This window comes from Vanellus vanellus (assembly GCF_965231255.1).
Source record: "Vanellus vanellus genome assembly, chromosome: 25".
Classification (NCBI taxonomy): Eukaryota; Metazoa; Chordata; class Aves; order Charadriiformes; family Charadriidae; genus Vanellus; species Vanellus vanellus.
In genome coordinates this window covers 1,410,298-1,434,791 of record NC_138930.1, presented here as the reverse complement: position 1 = coordinate 1,434,791, position 24,494 = coordinate 1,410,298, and the positions used below count along the sequence as shown (strand labels likewise).

The 24,494-nt window shown below is 54.1% G+C and overlaps 3 protein-coding genes across 3 annotated transcripts; 1 reads left to right on the top strand and 2 right to left on the bottom strand.

The window, feature by feature from the left end:
- Positions 1–1,127: 1,127 nt before the first annotated feature.
- DDA1 (DET1 and DDB1 associated 1) lies at positions 1,128–10,095 on the bottom strand. The gene is made up of 5 exons (XM_082495489.1): positions 10,080–10,095; positions 5,268–5,348; positions 4,767–4,818; positions 4,388–4,449; positions 1,128–3,357 (listed from the first exon to the last, which is right to left on the bottom strand). Exons 1-5 carry the CDS (start codon positions 10,080–10,082, stop codon positions 3,247–3,249), a joined length of 309 nt encoding a protein of 102 aa, XP_082351615.1. The 5' UTR covers positions 10,083–10,095; the 3' UTR covers positions 1,128–3,246.
- Positions 10,096–10,668: 573 nt separating this feature from the next.
- On the bottom strand, positions 10,669–11,610 carry MRPL34 (mitochondrial ribosomal protein L34). Its single transcript, XM_082495428.1, has 2 exons — positions 11,507–11,610; positions 10,669–11,305 (listed from the first exon to the last, which is right to left on the bottom strand). Exons 1-2 carry the CDS (start codon positions 11,548–11,550, stop codon positions 10,984–10,986), a joined length of 366 nt encoding a protein of 121 aa, XP_082351554.1. The 5' UTR covers positions 11,551–11,610; the 3' UTR covers positions 10,669–10,983.
- A 7,470-nt stretch (positions 11,611–19,080) lies between these two features.
- ABHD8 (abhydrolase domain containing 8) lies at positions 19,081–21,540 on the top strand (the record flags this gene model as incomplete). Its single annotated transcript, XM_082495385.1, has 4 exons — positions 19,081–19,850; positions 20,707–20,877; positions 21,051–21,267; positions 21,391–21,540. The coding sequence occupies 4 exons, from the start codon at positions 19,081–19,083 to the stop codon at positions 21,538–21,540; spliced, it is 1,308 nt and encodes a 435-aa protein (XP_082351511.1).
- Positions 21,541–24,494: the final 2,954 nt, after the last annotated feature.

The following is a 24,494-nucleotide window of genomic DNA, read 5'->3' as shown; positions in this document are numbered from 1 at the left end:
TCAGAGTTACCTGTGAATTCACAGCGGAGGACAGAACACGTGAAAGTCTATCCTTTCTTTCAACATTTTCCCATCTCTATCTATCACGTGAGAAATTTTTATTACTTCTCCCCTAAAAAGTGATCATCCGCTATCAAGAATTAACCGAAACAAAACTCTATTTTCCCTGCACATTAGTCACTAGTGTATGTTTATGTTAGAAAAAGGCAGTGCCTAACTTGTTACTATTCTGAACTTACCCAGCATACCTCTAATTGCTCACACCGGGCACACGCTCCAGCGCTGTTTAATACCGGACAGACGCCTGTGAACAGGACAGTCCGCTGGAAGGGGCTGCTCCCAGACGGACTCATCGTCCCCGGATATCAAGAAACACGTTTCTACTGCTTTGACTTTTGAGAAGAGATGCGCTATTTCAACTAAAATAACAAAATTCCAATCTCTGACAAGTATCTCAAGTTTTCATTAAAAAACCCAAACCTTTAGTATACATTGGTAACAGAAACAATAAAAATACCACTATGCAGACATATACAAAAAACCCCTGAGGGTCACTAAATCTCAGTCACTTTGTAACAAGAGAGTTGGAAGTCAGAGGAGCTAGGTATTATACAAACAGTGCAGTCAGCAAAAATCCAGGGTTTGTTTTTCCAAACATTTTTTTGTTGTTTTCAATGCACTAAGGCACCAGGAAGTCACAGTTAGGCAAATAAGACCTTCCATGCAACATTCAAACCCAAAACACTTACCACGTATTAAACAGAGGTGAACATAGGATCAAAGTGCAATGGCTGCGGACAGCACTCTCGAGCCAGTAGCAGCGTGGAAAGCGAGTCGGAGAAGGAAGAAGGAAGGAAGAGAGCTCTCGCTTCAGATCGGACGGGATGCAGAAAGACTCACTGCAGGTATCAGCAATCCATGCTGCTCGTACACAACCACCAGCACAAAAAAACCCAACCAGTTTGACACTTAAAAAGTCACATCGTCCCTTCGAAGGCTTGTTTCTCTATCACTTCAGAACTACTTTAAAAAGGCAACTCTCTTTTACCTCCTAAAAATAGCCAAAATGTTTCAAAGGCTGCCATTACCAACAAGATCATTTTAAAAGACACGGAGGGAACAAAGACTGGGGTTTACAACAGGAAGGAACTGCCAACTCTCTTTAATAGTACATCACTCTGTCTAGCAGAGAAGTCAGCAAAGCTCAAACCTTGCCATACCAATCAAGAATTATACAGCATTTTACAACTTTAAAGCACTGTACAAACATTACTGCAAGGCTGCAGCTCTCCAGCTTTGCTAAACACACAAATTGGTCACACTTTACCACCAGCTGCACGTCCGTTTCCTCTTTTGGTATCTCTCAGCTCTTCAAAGGATTCTTTAGCTTCAGCTTCAGACAATCCCTGCGAGGCCGGATGCTAGCACGGCATCTTCAGTCAACGTCTTGCACTTTGCACAAAAGCACTTTTGGACAGTGTCACTCTGGGAGGAGTCCTCTTGCGATCGCCAGTAAATCACACGGAAACCCCAAGTATATTTTATCTTCACCAACACAGTTGGCATTTTCAACGACATTCTAGTAATTTGGAGCTTACCACCATAGCAAAAAGGTAACGTTTTTTGAGGCAGATACAAAGTTCTAAACTACTCAGTGTTAAGTTGAATTCACTCACTGCATCAGAAACTTGGTGCCTAATGTACATTTAAAAATGCCACGTGAGCTGTGCTCTGCTCTTCCTAAGGTTCTGCCTTGCAACATGGGGTCGTCAGCAACGGTTTATCTCCCTTCATGTTCCCTTCGCCCCCAAACCTGGATGTGTGGCGGCCCCCTGGTTGGCCGGGGATGCCGTGGAGAAGGGGACAGCAGAAACCCTCAAAGCTCGCGGCCGCTGCAGCCACTCCGAACGAGGCTTATCCAGGATCTCTAGGAAAAACATTCGTGCGATTTCTTGAATTGGTGTTTACGATTTGTCAACGAGGAAAAAACACAGCTATAAATGCAACAATTTAAACTAACACAGTGTGAAGTCAGCTTCTTACGTTAAAGCAGACGAGACATCGTTACTAAGCTACACCTTTCCTGTCCCCTTCAGGTGACGACGCTCATTTCCTTTTAGTCTCTGAACCTCTGAATCCACCTCGACGACTTACGGGTCTCCATTTTGGCTCTTACCAAAGAGTCAGCGAAGGGTTACAGGCAACAGGCACTGAACTGTCACAGTCCAAAAGAGATTGGTCTTCATCAGAGACCATGGAAGCTCACATTTTGATCAACTCCAAGTCCTGGGCTCCGTTCCAGACATGCTGATATTGCAGGAAAATACAACGTACCATTATTCAGCGCCGGCAGCTGAGACAGAGAATTAGATCTAGTTGCCGAGGTGCTCCCAGACTTAACCAGCCAAGCGCTGCCTGCAGGGTGCCTACCCAGCTCCGTTCCATCAGCTGTTGCTTAAATACGCTGTTGATCAAATAGTCAGAATAGGATAAGAGTATCCTTTTATTCCAACGGAGAAGTTGCACATATCAGTCCGTTCAAGACCAAGAGACGGTTAGAATTTAAGAGCAACAAAAGCAACACACCTTTCACTTGAATTCCCCAGGACCACTGATGCATGAGACAACGTATGCTGCCAAATGCCCGTGGCCCTTACAGAACAGACCAAAAGAATACAACTGATATACCACGTTGACAACACAGTTGCTAAGATCAACATAACCCTAAATGACACCCATGATTTTTTTTTTTTTTAGTGCAGTGCCAGTTTCAGAATATTTGAGAAAAAATAGTGAGGCCCCACACTTATGGCTGGACTGGGCACATCCAAAGAAGAGTTAACCACTTGTAATACGTCAACGGGTAGATGAATCGGAAAGCCCGTATCACTGGAGGGTTCTGTAATAACCCGCGTCTCCTACCCAGGCTCCCCTAGCTAGACCTGGTTGATTAGGTAACAGATTCAACAAAACCTGTGAAAGTGACAGTGTATATTTTTAGAAAGGAGGAACTAAGGTTATACTACACCATTTACTGAATTGTTCCACCATTGCTCCGTAAGTTTTACGGCATAAATAAAAAAATGGAGAGGAAAAAAAAAAAATAAATACATTGGCTCCTATGAAGTCAGAAGTGGTTTGGGCTGCATAGTGGAGGGGTGAGAGATGGGGGCAAGGGGCAAAATTTACACACTTTGAGACAAAACAGGAAGCGCCTGCAAAGTAGTAGAGGAGAAAGCCAAGAGTTTAAGTGTCCTCGTTCATATCCTGGCTGTCTGTCCGAGCGATTTTCCGTGGTGGCGCCGAATTCTCACCTTCTATCTCCACTTGCTCTTGATCTCTCTTCTTTGCTGCATTCTGTTGGGGCAGAGAAAGCCACAGTGAAACCCTCCAAAGCCTTAAGATTCTGGTGAGAGCTAGTGTTGGTAGAACATGTTTTTGTTTGTAGAAGTTTTCGGATGGAATACAGTGATGCACTGACCTAATTGACACATTGGAACAAACACTGAAGAGGATTTTGCCCAATGCGAAAAGGTGCTCCTTCTAGACTGTTCTTCAAATTTGAGGGTGGGACTAAAACACCAATCATTGATCTCAGCACCTTTTATTTATAGATCTCAAATATCGTATAAACGTGAGATCCTCTTTCTCACTACTCTGAGTCAGTCCCTGAACTTACCAAAATCTCCCAAAGCCTTCTGTCACATACAAATACTTTCTTTTCCGCTTCAAGGCTCCTTATAATTTTGCCTCTCCCCACATTCTTCTGCAACTTCTGCTCTGCCCATGATTACAATCACTGATTCGACATCTCTACTCCGAAGTCACCGCCTTGTTCTGAGTACTCCCAGCCCAAGTACCCAGTTTCCTTGTCTCAAATGCTAGCTAGAGCATGCTAATTTGTGTGTTCCTCATAGGAGGACTCAGATTTTGTACCCAAGGTACTTACACTGCCTCATTAGTGCGTTCGCATTCTGCACAAGCTCATCTGTCTTCTCCCAGCAGTCCTGGGAGGTAAGAGCAGCTTTACCCTAGCTGTAAAGGAGACGCTGAGGCACAGGGAGACCAATTTGCCAAGGTCACAAAGGAAAACAGCAGGAAGTGGGAGATGTCACTGCAGTCTCCCAAGTTCTAGACTAAACACTGACTTAATGTCCCTTAAATTGAAAGGGAAGAAGCTGGTTTTGGTTTTTGTTTTTTGGTTGGTTTTTTTTTTAAAGAAGTGTTGTGAAGAGACAGAGCCTCCTTACACTATCTTTTGCTGAAGCACAGTTCGCACTTTCTTTTAATTAATCATCAATCTTTTGGTTGTGATCAACATTCAGTTCAATTAGCCTGAGTTAGCAAATCAAGACAAAACGTTAGTATTAAGAAAACACAACCATACCTTTTTGTCCCACTGCTGATGTAAATAACGCAAAAGTATATTTGTTTTTTCTGTTACTATGACTGCCAACAAAAAAAAAAGAAGAGAGAAACATACTGAGGTCATTTTAAAGATGACTTTTTAAACAGTACAGTAATCACCACATTACTTCACTTTTTAATGAAAGGACAGTATGCTGGAACACTGCTCACTTAGTAAGGACAGGGGAAAAGCACAAAAAACAACAACTAGACATACACTGCTCATCACTGTAGTGACAGTTCAATAATATCACCTGATCCGAATCTTAAAATAAGGGAGATTTTGTGTATGCCGGATCTTTAATATTAGAACAGCATAAAGTTATTAAAAAACTCAAACTTTGGCAGGGCAGACTTACTTTGTTCAGATGGATATTCTCTCGTGGGAAGATATACTGATGGTCTTCTATTCTGTAGAAGAATTACAACAGTTACAGAACAAAGACAGCAAAAAAGGTGATTTTTAACCCAACCACAGCTAAACCAACAAAAAGGTGCTCATTAACACAGGCTACAAATGCGTTGTGATATTCTGCCCTGTTACGTGACACTGTGCGACTACAGCTTTTTAAAACACCAATGTAAAGAAGGTTCATTTTTCGTATGTTTTTGAGGGAACTATTAAAGAATGTATATATAAAGAAAGCACCACAGATGTGGTTTGGCTGATGTGATGACACATTCCTCACCAAAGGAAGCAGGAAGTTTTCTTTGCCAAATCTCAACTCGTGAACGATCATCTGTGATCATACATGTTTTTTAAGAAACAAAATACTCATTTTAAGTTTATTTCCCTCTAGCATCCTTTGAGCCAGGCAAGAAAACCTTCCCCCAGAGCACCAGGATGTGGCAATACTTACTGATGCTTTACATACAGAATCCGCATGGAATCTGCTGAAGTTGCTTTTGTTGTAGACCGGTAATCCTTTCAAAAAATCTGCCTAAAAAAGACACAGAATACAAACAAAGAAGTAGGTGAGGAAAGAAAGGGTGATATTCCAGCGGTTGTATGTTTTGTGCTGATTCTCGAAGGAGTCGCTCAGGTCATTAAGATAAACAACCGCAGGAATTGAAGGACGGTGCCAGCTCCCAGCTAGCGAGATGGTTGTTAGATACTGAAACCCGCCCAAAACTGTTTTTGTAAAGTAAGCCAACCCCCACCTTCTCCATTTAGCTCATTATATCCCCAAAGTTCAGTAATTCAGTTAGAGAGCTGCTAACTAAGTCTGTTTTGGCATATAGGTGATAAAAAACCAAACAAACAAACAAAAAAAACCCAACAAAGCCCAAACTGTGTCCAATTGGGTGAGCACTGACAGAAGGGGACTGGGACCACGCAGACACAAACACCACTAACGAGCAGACCAGAATTGACAGTAATTTACCAGTACAGATCACAACATTACACGAGAAACTCTGCCACAGCTACGCTGATGTCTGAAGTCCTTGAATATTATAGCATATCAAGCCAGTTGCTCTTTCGCTTTCCTAGTTAACGTTCTTTGTCACAGACCAAGGCTGGTCGCACAGAGCAAGAAAAGCCTACGCAGCCTCAAAAGCCCAATCCTTATCACACCCTTATCAGCCTGGCCCAACTTTATGTTTTGGGTTTGTTTTTTTTTTTTTTTTTTTTCCTCCAAGGATCACATCCCTACATGCGTCAAGGCTACTGGTACATCAAAAAAACCATAATCCCAAGTTTCGCTGGAGGTCCTTAGATCACCAGTCACAACAAAACTGTTGATCACACAGGCCAGCAAAGCTATTTGCTAAACAGCCGCGGGAACCCTGCAGAGCCCTCTCAGTTTAATTAAGCTATAGCAGCATGAAACAGGAATTCTCCTTCTCCAAAGTGAAAACGGAGGGTGGGAGGTGAGCATTACAGGGTCAGGAGAAAACCAAGCTTAAAAGTGTGTTGGAGCCCCTCTACTCACTGCAGAGACAACAGAAGATGCCCAGCAATGTCGTTAAAGTAAAGAGAAGATGGGTAATAATAAACGTAGGATGTATCTGTGCAACGAGCAGGAAAAAGAGAGGCCCCGAGACATCCCTTCTAAATCACCAGACCAGCTACCTGTATCGTAACGATGCTTGCTTAAAGATTCAAAGCCTGTTATACTGAACACTACAGGATTCTACTCGGGGACACACATCACCTTATTTATAAGCAATTTTAAAAGGGCAGTAAAGCAGCAGATAAGAAGTCATTTAATTTCAGTGTTAGAAGCAACGCATAAATGGACCCTACTGCTACAAAACTGCTAGGCTGGAAGACACTGCTTTCATTTAAATAGAAGCCATTATTTTTATTAATGCTGCATCTTTAATTCAAAACAAAGAGCTATAATTAGCCAAACCAGAAAATATTATTCATACTTTTCCTCTTAAAAAGAACTCTACTGACATTCTAGTTTACACATCCAGCCCTTCCCACATGCCTGGTTTTGGAAATAACCTTGTTAAAATACTGGACTTTGGTTCAAATAGCGAATTGCAAATTTCTATTGCCTGTCTTAACCCCCATAGGACCAACATTATTTTGCTGTGCCTTCACTGCCTTCGGTTGCGAGTTCTCCAGGACAGAGTCCATTGCTCGCTCGTCCACGTAACATCCGTATCACAGAACAGCTCAGGAATTAAGGCAGGATCTTCCGGCTCTGCTATAACAGAAGCCCTCGGTTTCGGACCGTGTCGTGCTCTCAGCTCACCACTTCCCACGCCTGCCCCGACGGATTTCTCTGTTCATCTGTTCTCATCGACATCCACACTCAGCACTGATTATCAAACATATACAAACATATATGCTACCCGAGGACTCCCAGGCTGAGAAGAACAGGGAAGCCTTCAACGACTTCTGAAGGCACAGCCAGACACAGTTTTCTCCACATAGCCCAGATTTAAGAATTACTAATTATATTACTCTGTTTAAAAGGATTGAGGATCTTTAAAAATATCCCATTACATTTCAAAGCATCTCACCTTCCCATTGCATTAAATTTGCAGGCTTTTTATGACAAAGTAACCCACTCGGCTACACCAGCCTAATCCAGAGAGAGACAGACATGTCCTTGATTTCTTTTATTGCAGTAAAAGCCTGACAACTACTTGGCTCTATTACCACTTAGAAGAATGGAAAATAACTGCTCTAAATAAGAGCAGACAACTTCAAGTACGTCTTCAGTAAGCTACAGCTCACCCCAAGTTCCTCACACTAGACTATTCTCCACTTTCCAGCCACGGATTTGGTCTGGCAGAGCCCACGTTTCCCTGGAAAGAGGCTGGGCAAGTGGGATTGGAGCTCTCACCAGGGATTCCACAGTCTTTTAACAGATTTTTACAGCAGAGCGCATTAGGACCAGTAAATTGCAAAAATACTGTTACAAGTATCAGTAAAATGCAATTTAAATGGTGACTTAAATGGTTTTCCACCCCCCTCTCTACCACACAAACTAAAGCAGGATATATACCAGCGAAGTGCAGACTCGCAAGCAGGAAGGTTACTGCAATCAGACAACACCTGGAGACATCGGCTCTAACAGCCACGAGCATCCCTGGCTCTTGGCCACCACCTTTCCTTTTCTCAGGCCCGGCAGTCGCTTGGGTGGACAAGCTCCAGCCCTGCCAGCAGTGCCCACTGCTCAGCCACAACTTAGCTAGAGCAGAACAACGGGGACACAAAAACAAGGAAAGATGGACTTTCTCCAATCTAGGCTCCAACCAGCACGTTAAGCACTCATCACCAGCTCAACTGAAGAGTCTGGTTATCAGTGACAGAGACTATTCTTCCGATAATGATAATTCTGCTGCATACGCACATATTTCAGCAGCTATCTGCGGATACCATCACTGAAAAGGCCCCCTCGAGGGAATCGTCTGGAGTCATATTCCTGGATATTCAGAATTAGACAATACTCCAAGTGCAATGATCCTTATCTGCTCCAAGGGCAGCGGATAAATAAGCCCCAGTAGGTCAGTGCCATGTTTACACACCTATGGCACAAGGCACACCGAGTCATACCTCTCATATAATGTCACATGAGGAAACGTTCCCCCTGCATGCCTTCTGCCACTCTTTAACCAAGGAAAGCACACCCCAGCCAAGCTAGAGAAGCTGATGGAACTTCCTGCATGGAAGTGAAAAACCAGCACCCAAACAGAGCAGATGCCTCATTTCCTTTGGGGAAAGGCAAACTCAAAAAAAACCAACAAAACAAGCGCAATTATGCAACTTCAGAAGATAACACTGGTTCCTTCTATGATTTGGGAAGTGAGGTAGAAGCAAGATGCATCTACTATTCCTGTGTCAACAAGGGTGCTCAGCTTCTTAGGAAGATGACAGTTCTCATCTAAAAGCAAAAAAGTGAAAGAAACCCATATACATGTGCCCCACTCTCAGCTCTTGAAAGGCACTGTAGTAACAACGTACACTCAGAAAGACAAGGCCCAGCACACAGATGCTGAAAGCCAGGCTCTTTCGCAGCATGATGCACACACGTGTGGATGCAGGTTAGAGGAAAACCACTAGCACAAGCTTAGGAATGGCCATGGTACACCTGTACACGGAGACCACAGGGACACCACTGTTTTTCCCTTAGTTACTGAGCTTGCAGAGGGGCAGAAGGAAAACTCTCTTCCTCTGAAAATTATTACGTCGCTACAAAGGGGGGCAGGGAGACTGGAAGCCTCTTGGCTATGACAGCCGCCGCCAAACGCTCAGGCACCAGACCAAGTCCCTGTTGCTGCTTAAGAGGCACAGAAAGGATTGAAAAACCTCCACAGCCCCAATTTTCCTTTCTGACCCCTGGCCTTGGGAGCGGAGGAAACACCCCGCACCCTGGCACTGCCCCAGCTGCTCTCAGACCCCCATCTCTGAGGGTGGGGAAGACCCCACACCCCGGTGGGGGCCGGCACCCTCCAGCCATAATGGGGAACAGCCCTGAAGTACCACAAGTCACCCCCAATCACTACAAAGGGGAACCCCCCCCAGCCTGGGGTGTCCTGCCCCCCTGCCCCAAAAGAAGGGGTGTGGCCCAGCTCCCCTCATCCCCCCCCACCCCAAGAGAAGGGGTACATCCCCATCTTAGGGTGTTCCAGCCTCCCTCGTCCCAAGAGAAGGGGTGCATTCCCATCTTAGGGTGTCCCAGCCGGCCTCGTCCCTCCTCCCGCCCCAAGAGAAGGCGTGCGTCCCCATCTTAGGGTGTCTCGGTCCCTCCCCCCCGCCCCACGAGAAGGGGTGCGTCCCCAGCTTAGGGTGCCCCTACCCTCCTTAGCACCCCCCTGGGGGTGGGGAGCCCCGCCATCTTGGGGTGCTACAGCCCTCCACTCCTCAGGGCGTGGGGAAACCACCGGCTCCGGGTGCAGCAACCCTTCGCGTCCCCCCTCCCCCTCCCCGTCGCTAGGGACGCGCAACACCCCCGACCCCCCGCGCCACAGGGTGGGGCACCCCCCACCGCGGGGTGCCCCGGCCGGGGCCCCAACCGCCCTCCCACCTCCGCCGAGGCCCCGGGCGCGGAGGCCGGAGGCGGCTGCCGCGGGCCCCCCCTCCCCGGGTTGGGTGAGGCAGCGGGTCGCGGCCGACGGGGCAGCAGCGACGGGGCCCCACGGGCCGCGCTCCCCTCACAGGGCCGGGCCGGGGGCGCCGCCATTTCGGACGGGGGGCGCGAGGCACCTACCATCTTCGCCGCCGCGAGGAGCCGCCCCTCCCCCGCCGCCGCGCCTCAACCCACCCACTACCTCCGCTGCCCGCCCCGCCCGTGCCTATTGGCCCGCGCCGCGCCGCTTTCCTCTCCTATTGGGCGTCGCCCCCGTCACTCAGCGCGGCGGTGACGAGCGTAGGACTAGGTTGAGAAAGGAAATGCCCGCTCGGTAGGGCCGGGTGCAGGGCGGGAGGACCCGGATGTGGCGCCGGCCGCGGGGCACGCTGGGAGATGTAGTCCGCGCCTCCGTTCCCCTTAGCCCTCGTGAATCGAGGCGCCGTTAATTACGCGGCAGGAACGACGCAGTTCAGCAGCAGCGCTGCGAGAAAAGTAGCCAGGAGAAGGCTATTCCTCCCCTCCACTCCGCCCCCAGCCTGGAGAACCAGGACCCCGATCCTGAAGCACCTGATAGGGATGGAAAAGCAGAGCACGAAGAGTCCGAAGTTCCCTCTGCCCTCAACCCTAATTCCACACTCCCACCACCCCCAGAAAGCTCCACCACCACCAAGCCAGCTTTCCCCTCCCCCCCCCCGTTATATTTTGCATTAACGATCAGTGCAGGACATTCAAGGCCAGTCGCTGGGCTTTAATTACAGCTCCCGTTTACCCTCAAACTGTGCACAGAAAGAGGCCATAAGTTTACAGTTTGAAACACAGCCATTAAACAAAGCCCTCAGAGGCCACCAGCGCGATTCCTCACATGCTCCCAACATGAGAGGGACAGTCGGTCACTGCTGCAGCAGCGACCGATTGTCCCTCTTGTGTCAGGAGCGCGTGAGGCAGTGTCCCTCAGCACAGACTGGGTCACTCCAAAGCCAGAGCAGCTCTAGGGCTCAATTCAGGCTCGCCCCACGCCACACTGCACCGGTGGGCAGAGCCTTCAGTGGGTCAGAGACTTCCTGCCCTTCAGCATACGCCGGAGGATAACCTCAATGCCGCCCGGCGTGCTGATGCGCTTGATCCAGCCGTGGGTCCGTTTGCGCTTGCGGTTGTTCGGTTGGTATTCGTTGCCGCGTGCTTTCGTGCGGATCTGCTGGTGGTTCCAGGGAGACGCCAGGCTGGGACAGACATCAGAGCGCTTGAAGGAGACATGGCTTCTGAGGGAGAGATGGCTTCCGAGAGGCAGCTGCAGCGAGCTTGAGAGGAGGGTGGCTGTTCGGAGCTGGAAAGGGCAGGCTGCAGCTTGCTGCAGTAAACAAAATCTTTGGAAAAAGGGGGAAAAAAAACAACAAAAACAAACAGAGAAGTGAGGAGAGAGAGCCTGGCGCTGCCGCTGACAGGAAAATAAAGGGCGTTTTCGCAGCCGTGAGGGACGAGGCTGACCCAGCCCAGGGCCCGCTCGCCCCCACTGTGTCCATCCCCCCTCCCTCAGCCCTCCCCAGGCAGGCGGCGGCCGCCGTTACCTGCCGCCAACGACCGGCGGCCAGAGGCGGCCCAGCGCCGTCATCGCCCTCAGCCCGCTCGGACAACACCGTCCTCCCAACAACGCCGCCTCCTATTGGCTCCCTCCGCCCGGCCGGCGGGGAACGCGCATGCGCGATAGGGGGAGGGGCACGTACGTACGGCGCAGCGGGCCGCAAAGGCCGATGGGGCTTGGAGTCCTGCGGAGGGCGCTGTTACCATGGCAACGGCCGCGGGGTGCGGCCTGGGCCCCCCGGGCGTGACAAGCGGCGAGGCCTCCTGCGGCGGGGGGGGGATTGTCCCTGTCACAGTCCGCTAATAGAGCAACAGCCGCCGCTAAAGGATGATTTCTACCTCGCCAGGACAGTTCTGCTTGTGTCAGCACCAGCATTTGGGCCCCTCTGGGGCAGGAGGGCCAGGCCAGGCTCAGGGCCCCGCCATCATCCCGGCCCAGGCGCCTTGCCCGTGAAGGGGGAGCTCTGTCTGTCCCCGAAATTCTCATGACAAGCAGTGTGGAACACAGGCATCCATTTTTAGAAGCTCCAACGGGCACCGGCAGAGGGTACACTGGGGCTGGGTCTGGCACTGGACTCTGGTCACCCTCCTCTAACGTATCTATATGAATATAGAGCAGCAGTGTGTAGAATGTGCCGTGGCACCTACAGAAAAGTTCAGCCTCTGCCTGTTCCTGAGTAGATGAATGTGATTATCTGTGTTTTACAGGGCAGGGAAATGAGGTGCAGGAGGAGGAGCAGAAGAAGGATGAAGAGGAGGAGGAGGGCCATCTGGGGGGGGGCCACAGGGTGAGTCACCAGTAACCCACAGGATCTCCGTCACTCTCACTGTCTGCTCTGATCATCGAAAAGCTCCTTCAGATTGCTCTGCTGGAGGCCAGCCCGGCCATATTGCCAAACTCCAGGGTTTTTCTGCGCTGGTTTGGTGTGTTCCTTCCAGAAGTCAGCCTGGCGGGGTGAGGGGATGTGACTGCAGCTCTGCCAAACCCACAGCTGTGAAAATAAACCCCAGAGACCTGCATGATTTTATGTTTGTCCTCCTGTCCTGGCCCCTGGGGTCTGCGCGTTCACGCTTTCGGTGCACGGTCAACTTGTGCTGAGCTCCAACACGTTCATGGCACCAACACGCTTGTGGCACCAACATGCTCATGACACTGAGACGCTCATGGCATCTGGGAAGCCGCAAATACCGGAATGGTGAGAAAATGGTAAAAGGTAAAAAAAGAACTTGGTAACTCATCCCACTGGAAGGGGCAAAAACCCAGGGCGAGCCCTCCCGCTCCCCCCGGCTCCTGGCAGGCTCCCCATGGGCGGGCGGCCGGGCTGCGCTGGGTCTTGCTTTGACTGGCAAGTCTCCTTGTCTGTCACGGCGAGAGCCCTCCTCTTTAGGAGGGATTTAAGGGGCTTTCTATGGCTATAGACTGCAAGGACAAATAGCACCCCCAAACCCCAGAGCTCAGTTATGAAGCTGCTCATGGGAAGAAGATGGAAGGAGAGATTTCGCCCTAAAGCAGAGGAGCTGAGCTGAAGGGATTGCTCCATCCTTTGCACCAGACAGGCAAAAAAATGTAATTGGAGGAGCTGAAAAGCTGAGCAGCCTGCCTGCGCTGGCACCCTGCATCCTGCACAGGCTCCCGCCGCCTCGGGCATCTCTTCTTCTCCCCCTTTGCCTCCTGCAAGATTTAAGCCTTTCATTTGCAATCTCGACTCCTGACAATCCTTGTCAATAAATGAGGTGAGCATCCTCTTCTGTCTCTCTCTCTTTGTGCGAAGGACTCGGAGCACCAGCTGTGATGTAGGGCATGCGCTGAAGCGGAGGGGAGGAAGGTGCTCTGCACGGGGAGCAAAATGGCCAAAAGATGCGTTTTTTTTTCCAAAGCTGATGATGGGGAGGGATTCAAGAGGCGTTAGAACGGATTGCGGGGAGAGAAGGGGAGACAGTAGCCTCACAGCGACACGGCATTGCTTGGGCTTAAATAGCCCTGCTCTATTGAGCATGCTTTGAGCGCGGGGTTATAAAAAGCTGGCCAGCAATAAAACTTAAGAGACGGCTTCTGTTGTGATGCAATTGCAGTAAATGATTGCTGGCTCTGACCGAAGACCTGCTGTTGCTATGTGCGTGTCAAATCTGCTTGGATTTTTCGGCTGGAGATCGAGGGGGCACCTGCACGCGTCGCTGCCCGGCAGAGGGGGCAGGGTTTTCTTCTTCTCCTGCCTCCTTGCAATGGTTTCTTCCAGCTTGCTGCTGGAGGACGTTTGCTGCCGGAGGAATCCAACCGGCTTTTCTGCTGCTATGCAGTAGGCGATCCCCCTGGAAATCCAGGAGGTTTGGGAAACACAGGGGGTTAAACGGGATTTCGGTCGCAGAGGTCAGACGCAGGCTGGGCTTTGTATAATCTTTTGTTTCTCAAGGTCTTCTTCCTTCCTAAAGAGAGACGTGTGGCAGGCAGCCAGCCGCGGCTCCAGGCTGCCGTATGTCTTACAGACGCTCTGCTTTCCCTGCCATGCCGTTTCTTGACTGAATGCAATTTGTCTGCGTCCTGCGGGCCCTCGGTGAAGTCCTGCTGCCCGCAGATGGGGACTTGTCCTCCCCATCCTGGAAGGCTGCCTGTGCTGAGGATTCAGGGCCACCTTCTTGGTTTTCTATTTGTACGACTGACAAAGCCTTCCTGACTACTTACTCCTGACTGTCCTGATAAAGCTGCTATGATTGTATCAGGATGGGGAAGCCAGGCGTAACAGAATAAATCCAGGTGCTTGCCACCAGCTGAAGTGGCTTTTTTCGCATTACCCCAGAGGGAAGTTTACTTTGCAGGACCGAGACTAAGCGGCATAAACATTTTCTTGCATGTATCTGAGATCAGTGCTTAAACAGTCGTTCTCTTTATCTATTTCTTGATGCTGCAGTTTCTCCACTTTGCAGAGAGTAAATGACTGGGGGAGGCTGGGAAGAGCATAATAATATTTGCCCATTCCTCAGGAGTGTTGTGTGTCATCATTAATACTTGTGAGCCCTGGAGGGAAGGGATTAGAGCTGAACAAATTATTATGGCAGGTCGGATTCTGGCTGCAGCACATCTCACGCTCCTCTCTGGCACCTCTCCTCTGAGGATTTGCAAGGAATTAGCAGATATCAAGTCCCTGCTACTCCCTGCGAGGGTCCAGGGCTCGGTGCGGGGAGGGAAGCGGAGGTGCTGAGTGGTGATGGGACTCGCTGGGTTATGGGGAGGATCATGGCCGTCGACTCTGGCACCGATTCCTGCTCGTGCTGCCCCTGCGGAAAATGATTCTCTCAGCTCGTTTATTGGGGCCAAGTGTTTCCCAGGACTTCTCTGGGCAAGGGTGGGCTCATGGCTGCCCTGAGGGCTGTCGTGGAGAAGTGTGCAGTCCTTTCTCCTGCCCATAATTCAAGGTCGCCCCAGCAGGGACAGGACGGGACGGGAAGAGGATATTTTTATCATACCCAGCACCCTGAATGTTTGGGACATCAGCTGTCCCCACCCACCCAGTGGGGACGGGCCCCCTGAGAGAGGCAGGACCAGGAGGCTGTTTGGGGCAGGGAAGACCCTCTTCTTTGCAGGGATGGCAAGGGAAGACCCAGCTTGGCTAGCCCATCCCGGCATGGCCATAAGCATGCCCACGCTGGGCTGTCACATCCCTGGGGCAGATGTGGTGTGAGCACTGCCCTGGATACACCGCCCATGGGCTGTATGTCAGCCCCACGGGCTCTGTGGCAGCCCCAGGGGTTATGTATCAGCCCCACGTGGCTGCCTGTCACGTTATCCCGTTGGGCTTTCCACCCTCCACCCTGCCACATCGCATCTCATCCCATTTTTCTCCAGCTGTGACATGGTGCCATCAAGTTGTATAAAATCTGAGGCGCTGCAGCCCAAAGTAGGTCAGTAAGTTGTTTTTTTCCCCAGCTGGGTTATTCGTCGCAGCAGCAGGAAGGGTGAAGCCAGAAGATTCCGCATAGGTGCTCAGGGATGATGTCTGGACCCAGGGAATAAATCATCCTCCCAGGATTAATCCCCAGCATCCCTCAAGCATCCCCTGTCTGCTGGGAGCGGTTTCCTGGGGGCAGCTGTGATTTTGGGGGGGACTGGTACATGGCTATCAGCTCGGGGTGATGCCATGCACCTTCCCAAGCCTGTGCCGCGTCCTCGGCCTCGCGGGACACGGTGACCGACGGCAGGTTCACGCTGCGCCTGACTCATTGTTGTGCCTGGCCTTATGTAAGCGGTGCCGAAATCTCGCTCTCTGCCGGGGGCGGTGATGGAAAGTAGCCGGGATGGATGGGGGGGGGGAAAGCAGCTCATCGCCATGGTTACCAGCATCTTTGCAAAGTTCTTCACATCCATCTGGTTTCATTTTCAGCCCTTTTCATCTCACGGAGGGAACATCCCTTGATGTTTCTGGCTGCACCAGCCGTGGCAGACAGCGTGGTGGGTTAGAGGAGGCGCGTGGGAGGTGGGAGACGGGCACGCGTTGCCTCCTAGCCCCTGAGATGAAGGAGTCTCTGACATCGAGTCGAGTCGTTTAACCTCCTGGCCCTCCATTTCCCGCCTAACACAGCTCAACTGGGATGCACTCGCTGATGGGATTAGGGTGGTGTTTTCTCAGTCTGATGCCCAGCAGGGATTGCCGTGTCCTGGACCATGAGCTCCAGCCTGGGTGTCCCCGAGCGGAGGCATCTCAGCTCGGGGAGCCAGGCCCTGCTCTGCTGAACAATCCCAGCGGGATCCGGGCTCATACCCAGGGCTGATGATGCTGGAGGGTGGCTCTGTGGCCAGAGCCTGGGCTCCTGGGTCTGCCTGCAGAGCTCCTGACCGCCAGAGCCTTCCAGCAAATCAATTCTGGAAATGAACAGGATGGACTAATTGAGTTAATCCTGAGAAGTTAATCAATGTCGAGGCGGTTTGGCCAGAAGTTCTGTTTATAATCCATACAGAGATCATTAGTACCTTGTGAAATGGAGGCACAGTGCAAAGCCATGCTTTATGGAAACCAGAGGCAGAATCATGTCCAGATCCCACAGGCTGAACCTGGGGGAACCGTACCCGGTGCGGGTGCAGGATGTGGCCCACCAGCCATGGGCAGAGCTTGCGGAGAGCCCGCAGTCAGGCTCGTGGGGACCGCGAGGCTCAGGGGCTGCCTGGTTTCTCCTCTCCCCCTGGATTTTTCCGCCTGCCCCCATCTCTCTGTTCAGCATTAGCAGCTCAGAGCTGCTCGGCGTTCAAGAGCAGCCCAAGCCTAGCACCAACCCGGTGCTCAAAAGCGCGGCAAGAGCAGCGGCGTGTCCATCCCAGTGCAAAGGCAGCCGGGCATCTTCCAGCCAGGGCTCCAGCCAGTCTGGTGCCCAGCTCCTTGGGCTCATCACCGATCTGGAAGCACGGCTCAGCAGAGCAGACCGGCCCCTTGCCAGCGAGGTGTGGATTTGGCTTCTCCTTCCCAGGGCTCTGAGATCTCTTGCTCTTGCTCATCAGCTTGGATGGGTCCATCCCCAGAGCAGCGAAGGGCGCCCGATGGGTGACACAGCTGTTTAGTACAGTGCTCGGCCAGCGGGGAGCAGGAGGATGCTGGAAAGCTCTCGGTGCAGCTGGATCCTGCATGGATGTGCTTGTGTCCAGAAGAGAGATGGCCGATGCAAGTCCAGGCACCAAACCACAGAGAGCTGGGACTGCCATGCCCCGCGCCGGGGGGAGCCCCCAGGGAACTCCCCGGCCAGTGGCGAGGAGAAGGAGCACCTGGGACCGGCTTTGATGCATTTCCAGTCCCTGCAATTCAGCACCCAGAACTTTACAGGGTGTTTGCGTGGGAGTCAGGCCACTGTCCCCGACAGAGCTGGGCGAGAACCGAACACTGGCTGCTGTCCCGAGAGCTGGCAGCGCTCCCCACATAAGCCACTCTGGTTTTGCCAAGGGAATCGCTACCCGGATCGCCTGCCTGGAGCAAACAGACTGGTTTTTCCTGGGGAAACCCACGAGCCGTGTCTTGGGCTGGGACTGGAACGCCTGGGCTCCTCGCCGGCCGGCAGCTCTTGGCAGAGCCTGACCAGTCCCCAGGAGCACACCGGGGCCAGACTGGGAGTATTGGGGTCTGTGGGGTCTCTGGGGAGGATGCAGTGTTGACTTTCCCCCAACACAGTGAATGATAAAAGCCAGAGAGGAGGAGGCAGCCTGTGCTTCCCAGCCTGCCTCCATCCCTTATTTTGTTTAACTAATTCCCTCTCGTGCAGTTTGCCAGCAAAGCGCCCAGAATCCTGCCGGGTGCGCTTGAAGGGGTTGTTCAAAGACCTAAGTGGGCTGCTCCTGACAGCGCCACTGGGATTTAGATGTTTAATTCCCCTCTGGGAACGAGCTTTTCCTTCTCTCTTCTGCAGGCGTTGTGGTTGGTACCCGCAGCCACTGCTCGGGGGGGCAGCCGGTGCCCCCTCCTGCAGGGACAGCCCCTCTGCGCAGTGCTCGTTCCAGCTCTCTTTGCCCATCGGCATCAATAATTCACTGTGTTTGGCTTCATCAATAATAAACGTGCATCAGCCTGCCAGCCCGGGGAGGCAGGAACCTCCCCAGCCCCCTCCGCGGCCACCCTTGGCACCGCCGGGATGGCATCGAGCTCTGGTCCCAGCACCAATGCCCCCGGTGCTATCAGCCTTTCCTACCTCACATCTGCTTTTGCTCAGGTCTGGCTTCGCTCTCAGCCAGGGTCAGCGGTCCCCACATCCGCAGCCCTCTCCCAAAGCCACCCGAGCACATCTAGAAGAGTAATGTCAAGGAATGAGCCTTGGGGACAGCAAGGACAGTGCCGTGTCCCCACCAGCCTGTGCGGTGCCAGGAGGAGCTTTCCCACCCCTCCAAACAGGCGCTGGGTCACTGCTTCTCCCCTCCTCCCCTGTTCTCTCACCGCGTTATTTTCAGCCTTGGTTTGCTGTGTGACTTTAATTAAAACCTTCATCTCCAGTCCCTGTAATTTCCGTCTCTCGCTATTTGTATTGGTGGTTTAGACTAGAGATACATATATATATTCAATTGGTATAAATAATGCATTTTCATAGCTGAATCTTTCCTTACCCACATATTTGGTGCCAGAAATAGCATTTTCATTTCAAACAGGCTTTTCTTTGCGTGTACCTTCCCTTGGCCGGAGCAGATCCCTCCTCAGAGGCCCGCAGCTGTGTGCCAGGGACTGCGTTGGGTTTGCAGCCGCTCCAGTTCATCTCTGCTGGACCAGCACGCGTCGCACCGGCTCGGTGACAGAGACGTGGCCCAGACAAAGCTGGACGGGGAGCGCTGGCTCCCTTTCTGATCAGAAACAGCAGCCCGTTTGCACGGGCTGTGTATTTGGGGAGCACCACATTCACCCCTCAATGCATCCCTGGAGGCACATTCTACCCTGCCTTATGCCACTGCGGGGGCTGGCAGCAAAGCAGGGGGGGACAGAGCTGTCCCCAGTCCCCTGTGCCACAGCCAGGGCTCCCAGCAGGTCCCTGCTGGGTGCTGCAGCTCATAACTAATCCCCCCTTCTTCCCCTCCCCCCCCCTTGCCTTCATTGCAGGGAGCATAATGCTGAACAGCATCACCGATGGGCTCCTGTGCTGCCTGATGGGCAAGACGACGAACGCCGTGGGGCCACTGGACAGCGTTGAGTCCAGCAACGGCTACAGCTTCATGGAGGTGAAGCCGGGGAGGATCCTGCGGGTCAGGCACAGCGCTCCCAACCGCCCGACCCCGGAGGAGCCCGAGGAGACACAGCCCGGGGGGCCGGAGCGGGGCACGGTGCACTGCAAGCGCAAGATCACTGTCTACCGCAACGGGCAGCTGGTGATAGAAAACCTGGGGGACGCCGTCCGCTCCGAGATCCTGCACTGCCAGAACAGCTCGGGGGAACCCAACAGCACCGTGGAGCTGGAGCTCTCCGACCTGGCCGGCCAAACTCCCGCCCAGGGTCCCGCCGGCACGCCAGGATGCGGCACACCCGGATGCGGCACACGGGAGGCAGCCGCTGCCCCCGGCAAGCGTCGGAAGCGTAAACCCAAGAAAGTCGTCAACATTGACTGCAAGAAGCAGATCACGAGCTGCAAAGGGACGCACAGCGATGTGGTCCTCTTCTTCATCCACGGCGTGGGCGGCTCGCTGGACATCTGGAAGGAGCAGCTGGACTTCTTTACCAAGCTGGGCTATGAAGTGGTGGCTCCCGACCTGGCTGGCCACGGCTGCAGCTCAGCTCCCCAAATTGCCGCCGCATACACCTTCTACGCGCTGGCGGAGGACATGAGGGCTGTCTTCAAGCGCTACGCGAAGAAGAGGAATATCCTGATAGGACACTCATATGGGTAAGGGACATTCATACGGATAAGGGACCGGGGGGTCCCATGAGGGAAAGGATGGATTCATCCCCGTCATAGAATCGTTATGGCTGGAAAAGACCTTTAAGATCATCAAGTCCAACCGTTATTTAACTCTACCGGGCCCACTTCTAAACCATGTCCCTGAGCACCATATCTAGATGGATTTTAAATACATCCAAGGATGGCGATTCAACACTTCCCCGGGCTGCCTCTTCCAGTCTTTGAGAACCCTTTCAGTGTAGAAGTTTTTCTTAATGTCTAACCTAAACCTCCCCTGTCCTCTCCTTGGCAGCAAACACCCAAGAAATCCTGCACTTTGGGGGCTGAGACAGAGGTGGGGCATGGGGTTTGCCGTTCTGGGTTTATCCCTCAGCTCTGATCTCCTACATCCTCTTGGTGTGCATCCCCAGGTCCAGCTAATCCCAGAGCCCATCCTCCAGCGGGGAACCTGGCAGAGCACACCCTATAAATAGAGTAAGCCCAAGAAAGTCAATTAGACGGAGACAAAGCAGTGCAGAGAGCAGCCCTGGGAGGAGAGGGAGCTGGAGATGGGCTCCGGGCTGGACAGGATTAGATCAGAAGGACGAGGCTGGTCCAGTCTTGCGGGCGCCCAAGCAGGTGCCAGCACCCTGCTTTGGTCTGTACAGGAATGAAACCCCGAGCTCAGCCCCTCCGTACCAGCTGTGGGGTTTGACCGGGGTTCCCCTGCCCCAGAAAGGGAAGCACGGGTCAAACGAGGGGCTGCAGCCTGGGCTCCGGCCATGGATCCTTGGGATCTGCCTCGGGGTGCAGCATCCGCCGGTGCCGTGTGATCATGCCCACCATCTCTCTCCCCCCGCAGGGTGTCCTTCTGCACCTTCCTCGCCCACGAGTACCCAGACCTGGTCCATAAGGTGATCATGATCAACGGAGGGGGCCCGACAGCGCTGGAGCCCAGCCTCTGCTCCATCTTCAACATGCCCACCTGCGTGCTGCACTGCCTGTCCCCGTGCCTGGCATGGAGCTTCCTCAAGTGAGTGGCCATCCTGACACCGCGGCACTGGGGAGGGTTGTCCCTGGCCACCCTGGCTTCCAGCCACCACGGGGGACCCCCAGCACGGGCAGGGACCCCCCACAATCCCATCCCCCTGATGCTGAAGCACCACACGGGGCTAACCCTCTGCCCCCGCCGGCTCCGTCCCGCAGGGCCGGCTTCGCTCGCCAGGGTGCCAAAGAAAAGCAGCTGCTGAAGGAAGGCAACGCCTTCAACGTGTCCTCCTTCGTGCTGCGCGCCATGATGAGCGGGCAGTACTGGCCGGAGGGCGACGAGGTTTACCACGCGGAGCTGGCCGTGCCTGTGCTCCTGGTCCATGGTATGCACGACAAGTTCGTCCCGGTGGAGGAGGACCAGCGAATGGCCGAGGTAGGGCACCGAGCGGGGCTGGGAGGGTGGGCGAGGGCAGGGGTCTGCCTGCCAGCACGCAGCGATGCGGGCAGGGGGCTCGTCCCAGCACTGACGCCTGCTGCTGCCACCATCTCCCTCCAGATCCTGCTGATCGCCTTCCTGAAGGTGATCGATGAGGGCAGCCACATGGTGATGATGGAGTGTCCCGAGACGGTGAACACGCTGCTCCACGAGTTCGTCCTGTGGGAGCCCGAGACGCCAGCTGGGGACGGGCAAGGGGAGAAGAAATAAGGCGGCGGGACGTGGTGACCGGGCTGCTCCGATGGGAGAGACGTTTCAGAGAGGAGAGGGGTTTGCGAGAGCGGAGGGGTGCGGCAGAGGCTGCCCTCGCCGGCAGCTCAGCCGATTTTCTTTCCCGGCCGCATTGGAGGCTGGTCGCGGAGCACGGAGGCCCCCCTGGGCAGGGGTGCGTGGGGCCGGCAGCGGGAACGTGGCAGACCTGGTCCCCATCCCCTCGGGGATGGCATGGCAGCCGCTGGAGCGTCTTCATCCTGTTTCGTTGTAGTATTAAATTTTCCTCACGCAGCAACACCCCTGGGGACAGAGAGGAGGCGGCTGCGGAGAGACTGGTCACACCCGCAGCAAAACGGGAAGAAATCGGAGGGGTTCCTCCAGGGAGAGCACGTCGGCTCTGGCACCTTCCCAGCCAGGGCTGGAGGAGCTGAGCTGGGATTGCTTTTAGGGGAAGCCAAAGGTTCCTTGGCCTCAGCAGTGGGATTTGCCTCTCCGAGCCCTGGAGCGCCTCGCTTGAGCTGTCTGTGGGGCCGGGAGGATGGGACCACCATTATTGCCAGCAGCCGTGCCCGTGGCGTCCAGCAGCTCCCGCCTGGCGCTGACGAGAGTCTGCCTGCACAGCTCGTCTCTGCCCGCACAGCTCATCTCTGCCTGGCCAGGAGATGAGGACGAGGAGGTGACCTGCGCCTGTGGGCACGGCCAGAAGGACCATCAGCTCCCCCGCCATGGTGGGACTGGCATGGCTACGGTGGGGAGGACAATGCCAAACCTGAGCTCTCCCGCAGTCCCCAGTGCCACGGTCCATGCAGTCCTGTCCCCAACCACCATCGCTTTAGGTACCGCAGCACTGGCTTCTGCAGAGTCCTCTGCTTCCCTCCTGCTGCTGCATCCTCGAGATGCTCGGAGCCATCGCCGTCACACAGCGACTCCCACAGCGTCCAATCTGCTTCCAGCTCCTCCATAGCTCCGGGACCAACCACCCGCTCCCGGACCGCATCCCTGTCAGGATCACATCCATCCCTCGTGCACCGGGGGATCAGCAATACATCGTCACGTTGCCGCTGTGTCCGTCCTTGCTGACAGCTCCCGTACGGATCCATGAGGTCTTGGAGCGACGAAGCAAACCGCAATCGTCTGATCTCAACGGACAACAGCTCGTTACCTGCTGACACCACTCTGTACATAACCCACTGCTCCCATCATCTCCTCCCCTCTGCGCTTCGCATCCTGCTGCCAGGAGCCAGCAAGGGCCGAGAAGGTACATGAGAAGTGTCGAGCAAGGATCTGGGTGCCATCACGGGGTCCGGGGTCCCCTGGCCGCACCGGAACGGGTGGGAGCCCGAGTGAGGCAGGAGGATGCTGTGCTCGACACAGCCGTTCTCCAGCCCCGTACCCGCGCGCTGGGGATGGCCCCGGCCTCCCCGCTCCCCCAGAGCTTTGCTTCCCTCTATTTCCCCACATTTAAACCAAAGAAACAACCAGTCCCACGGAAACCTCACCCTTGGCCCAGGTCCCACCGCAGTTTCCCCGCTAGCCCCGAACGGGGCTGACACCGCGCCAGGGCACCCCAGGTCAGCTCCAGGGGCTCCCGGCTGGGCAGGGCTGCTCCACCAGCGCTGGCACCCACCCACCACGCGCCTTCTCCGAGGCTGAGCCCATCTTTCTCCCCAAACTGAGCGATGTAAAAGAGGAAGGGTCTGCAGCCGGCCCTGGTGTGACGGGGACCGCATGTGACGAGCGTCCCCAGGGAGCCCTCCTCTGTCCCAGCACCGGGGCAGAGCTGCCCCTCTGCCAGCACCCGTCCCTGCCCGCTGCTGCCACAACCTGTCTCATAATGAGAATTTTAATGACCCCGAGTTCAGATTGTTTCCACAAGCCTTCCCCCGCGACATCTCTCCCACCCCGTCCTGGCCAGGGGAGACGCCACAGCACGGGCAGGGTCTGCAATGAGGGTACCCAGAAATGCCCCCATACCCCAAAACATGGCTCTGCCCCCGGCCAGCTCCAGGCGACTGTCGGTGCCCGGCTGTGGGCCACGGCTCTTCAACCCCTGTTTGCCACGGAGACTGCGTCGCTTTGTACCCACATCGCTTGTGCTAAGGCCAAGGCAAACCGCGCGCCGTCACCCCACCGCTGAGCCACGCGCCGTGTTAGTGCCATTTCATACAGTAAAGCCGTGTTATATTCTCAGCCGTGTCCGACTCAATGATGGGGAGAGATGCGCCGGGCACGGGGGGGGGCTGTCCTGGGAGCGCGGCAGAGCGGGGAAGCCAAGCCAGAAATCACGTGCAGTTTGGATTTCTTAGGAAAAGAAGACCTGCAGTGATTTATTTATCACCCTTTAGGCAAATAGAAAAATAGAAAAATTCTCGCCAGTGTTCACGACATAAAACCTGCGGCCAGAGCACCGCCACCTCCTCAGGACAGGGCAGAGGGGAGGTGCAAACAGGGTGCTCAGCGCCCACCCTGAATGTCCACCGGCCGGAGCTGCCGCTCGCCCTCGGCCAGGAAGATGCGCATGGCCCTGTGCAGCATGTGAACGCCCAGACGCCGGCGCCGCTCCGCCGGCCAGCTCGCCACCACGCCGTAGCAGTTCCCCTTCCTCTGGTTGGTGATGCTCCGCAGCCCTGCGGGGACGGGGTCAGCACCCTCATCCCCGACCCCCTGCTCCCCATCGGCACCCACAGGGATGGAGGCAGCCCCATGCCCCCCGCCAGCGCCCACCCCCAGGCGGCTTTTCCCGCAGGAGATGGGAGTTTGGGGGATTGTGCCCAGACCCCGCGCTGGCAACCAGGGATGCTGAAGTCCCCCACGTGCCCCAGGATGGGCTCCATCCCCCCCACCTCCCCACGTCCTGCATGGGGTGGGAGAGAGGGATGCAGGGAGTTGGAGTGGCGGCAGAACCGATGCCAGGAGCCACGGCAGGGGGCCAGGGCAGCACCATCTCCCCC

What these genes read in the sequence shown, in the direction of transcription:
- DDA1 (XM_082495489.1), bottom strand. An exon ending in ATTCTGTATGTAAAGCATCA is followed by an intron (nt 4,819 to 5,267) that starts GTAAGTATTGCC and finishes ATTCTTCTACAG; the next exon opens with AATAGAAGACCATCAGTATA. An exon ending in AGAATATCCATCTGAACAAA is followed by an intron (nt 4,450 to 4,766) that starts GTAAGTCTGCCC and finishes TTTTGTTGGCAG; the next exon opens with TCATAGTAACAGAAAAAACA.
- MRPL34 (XM_082495428.1), bottom strand. Translation starts at nt 11,550, where the DNA reads ATGACGGCGCTGGGCCGCCTCTGGCCGCCGGTCGTTGGCGGCAG. An exon ending in CCGCCGGTCGTTGGCGGCAG is followed by an intron (nt 11,306 to 11,506) that starts GTAACGGCGGCC and finishes CTTTTTCCAAAG; the next exon opens with ATTTTGTTTACTGCAGCAAG.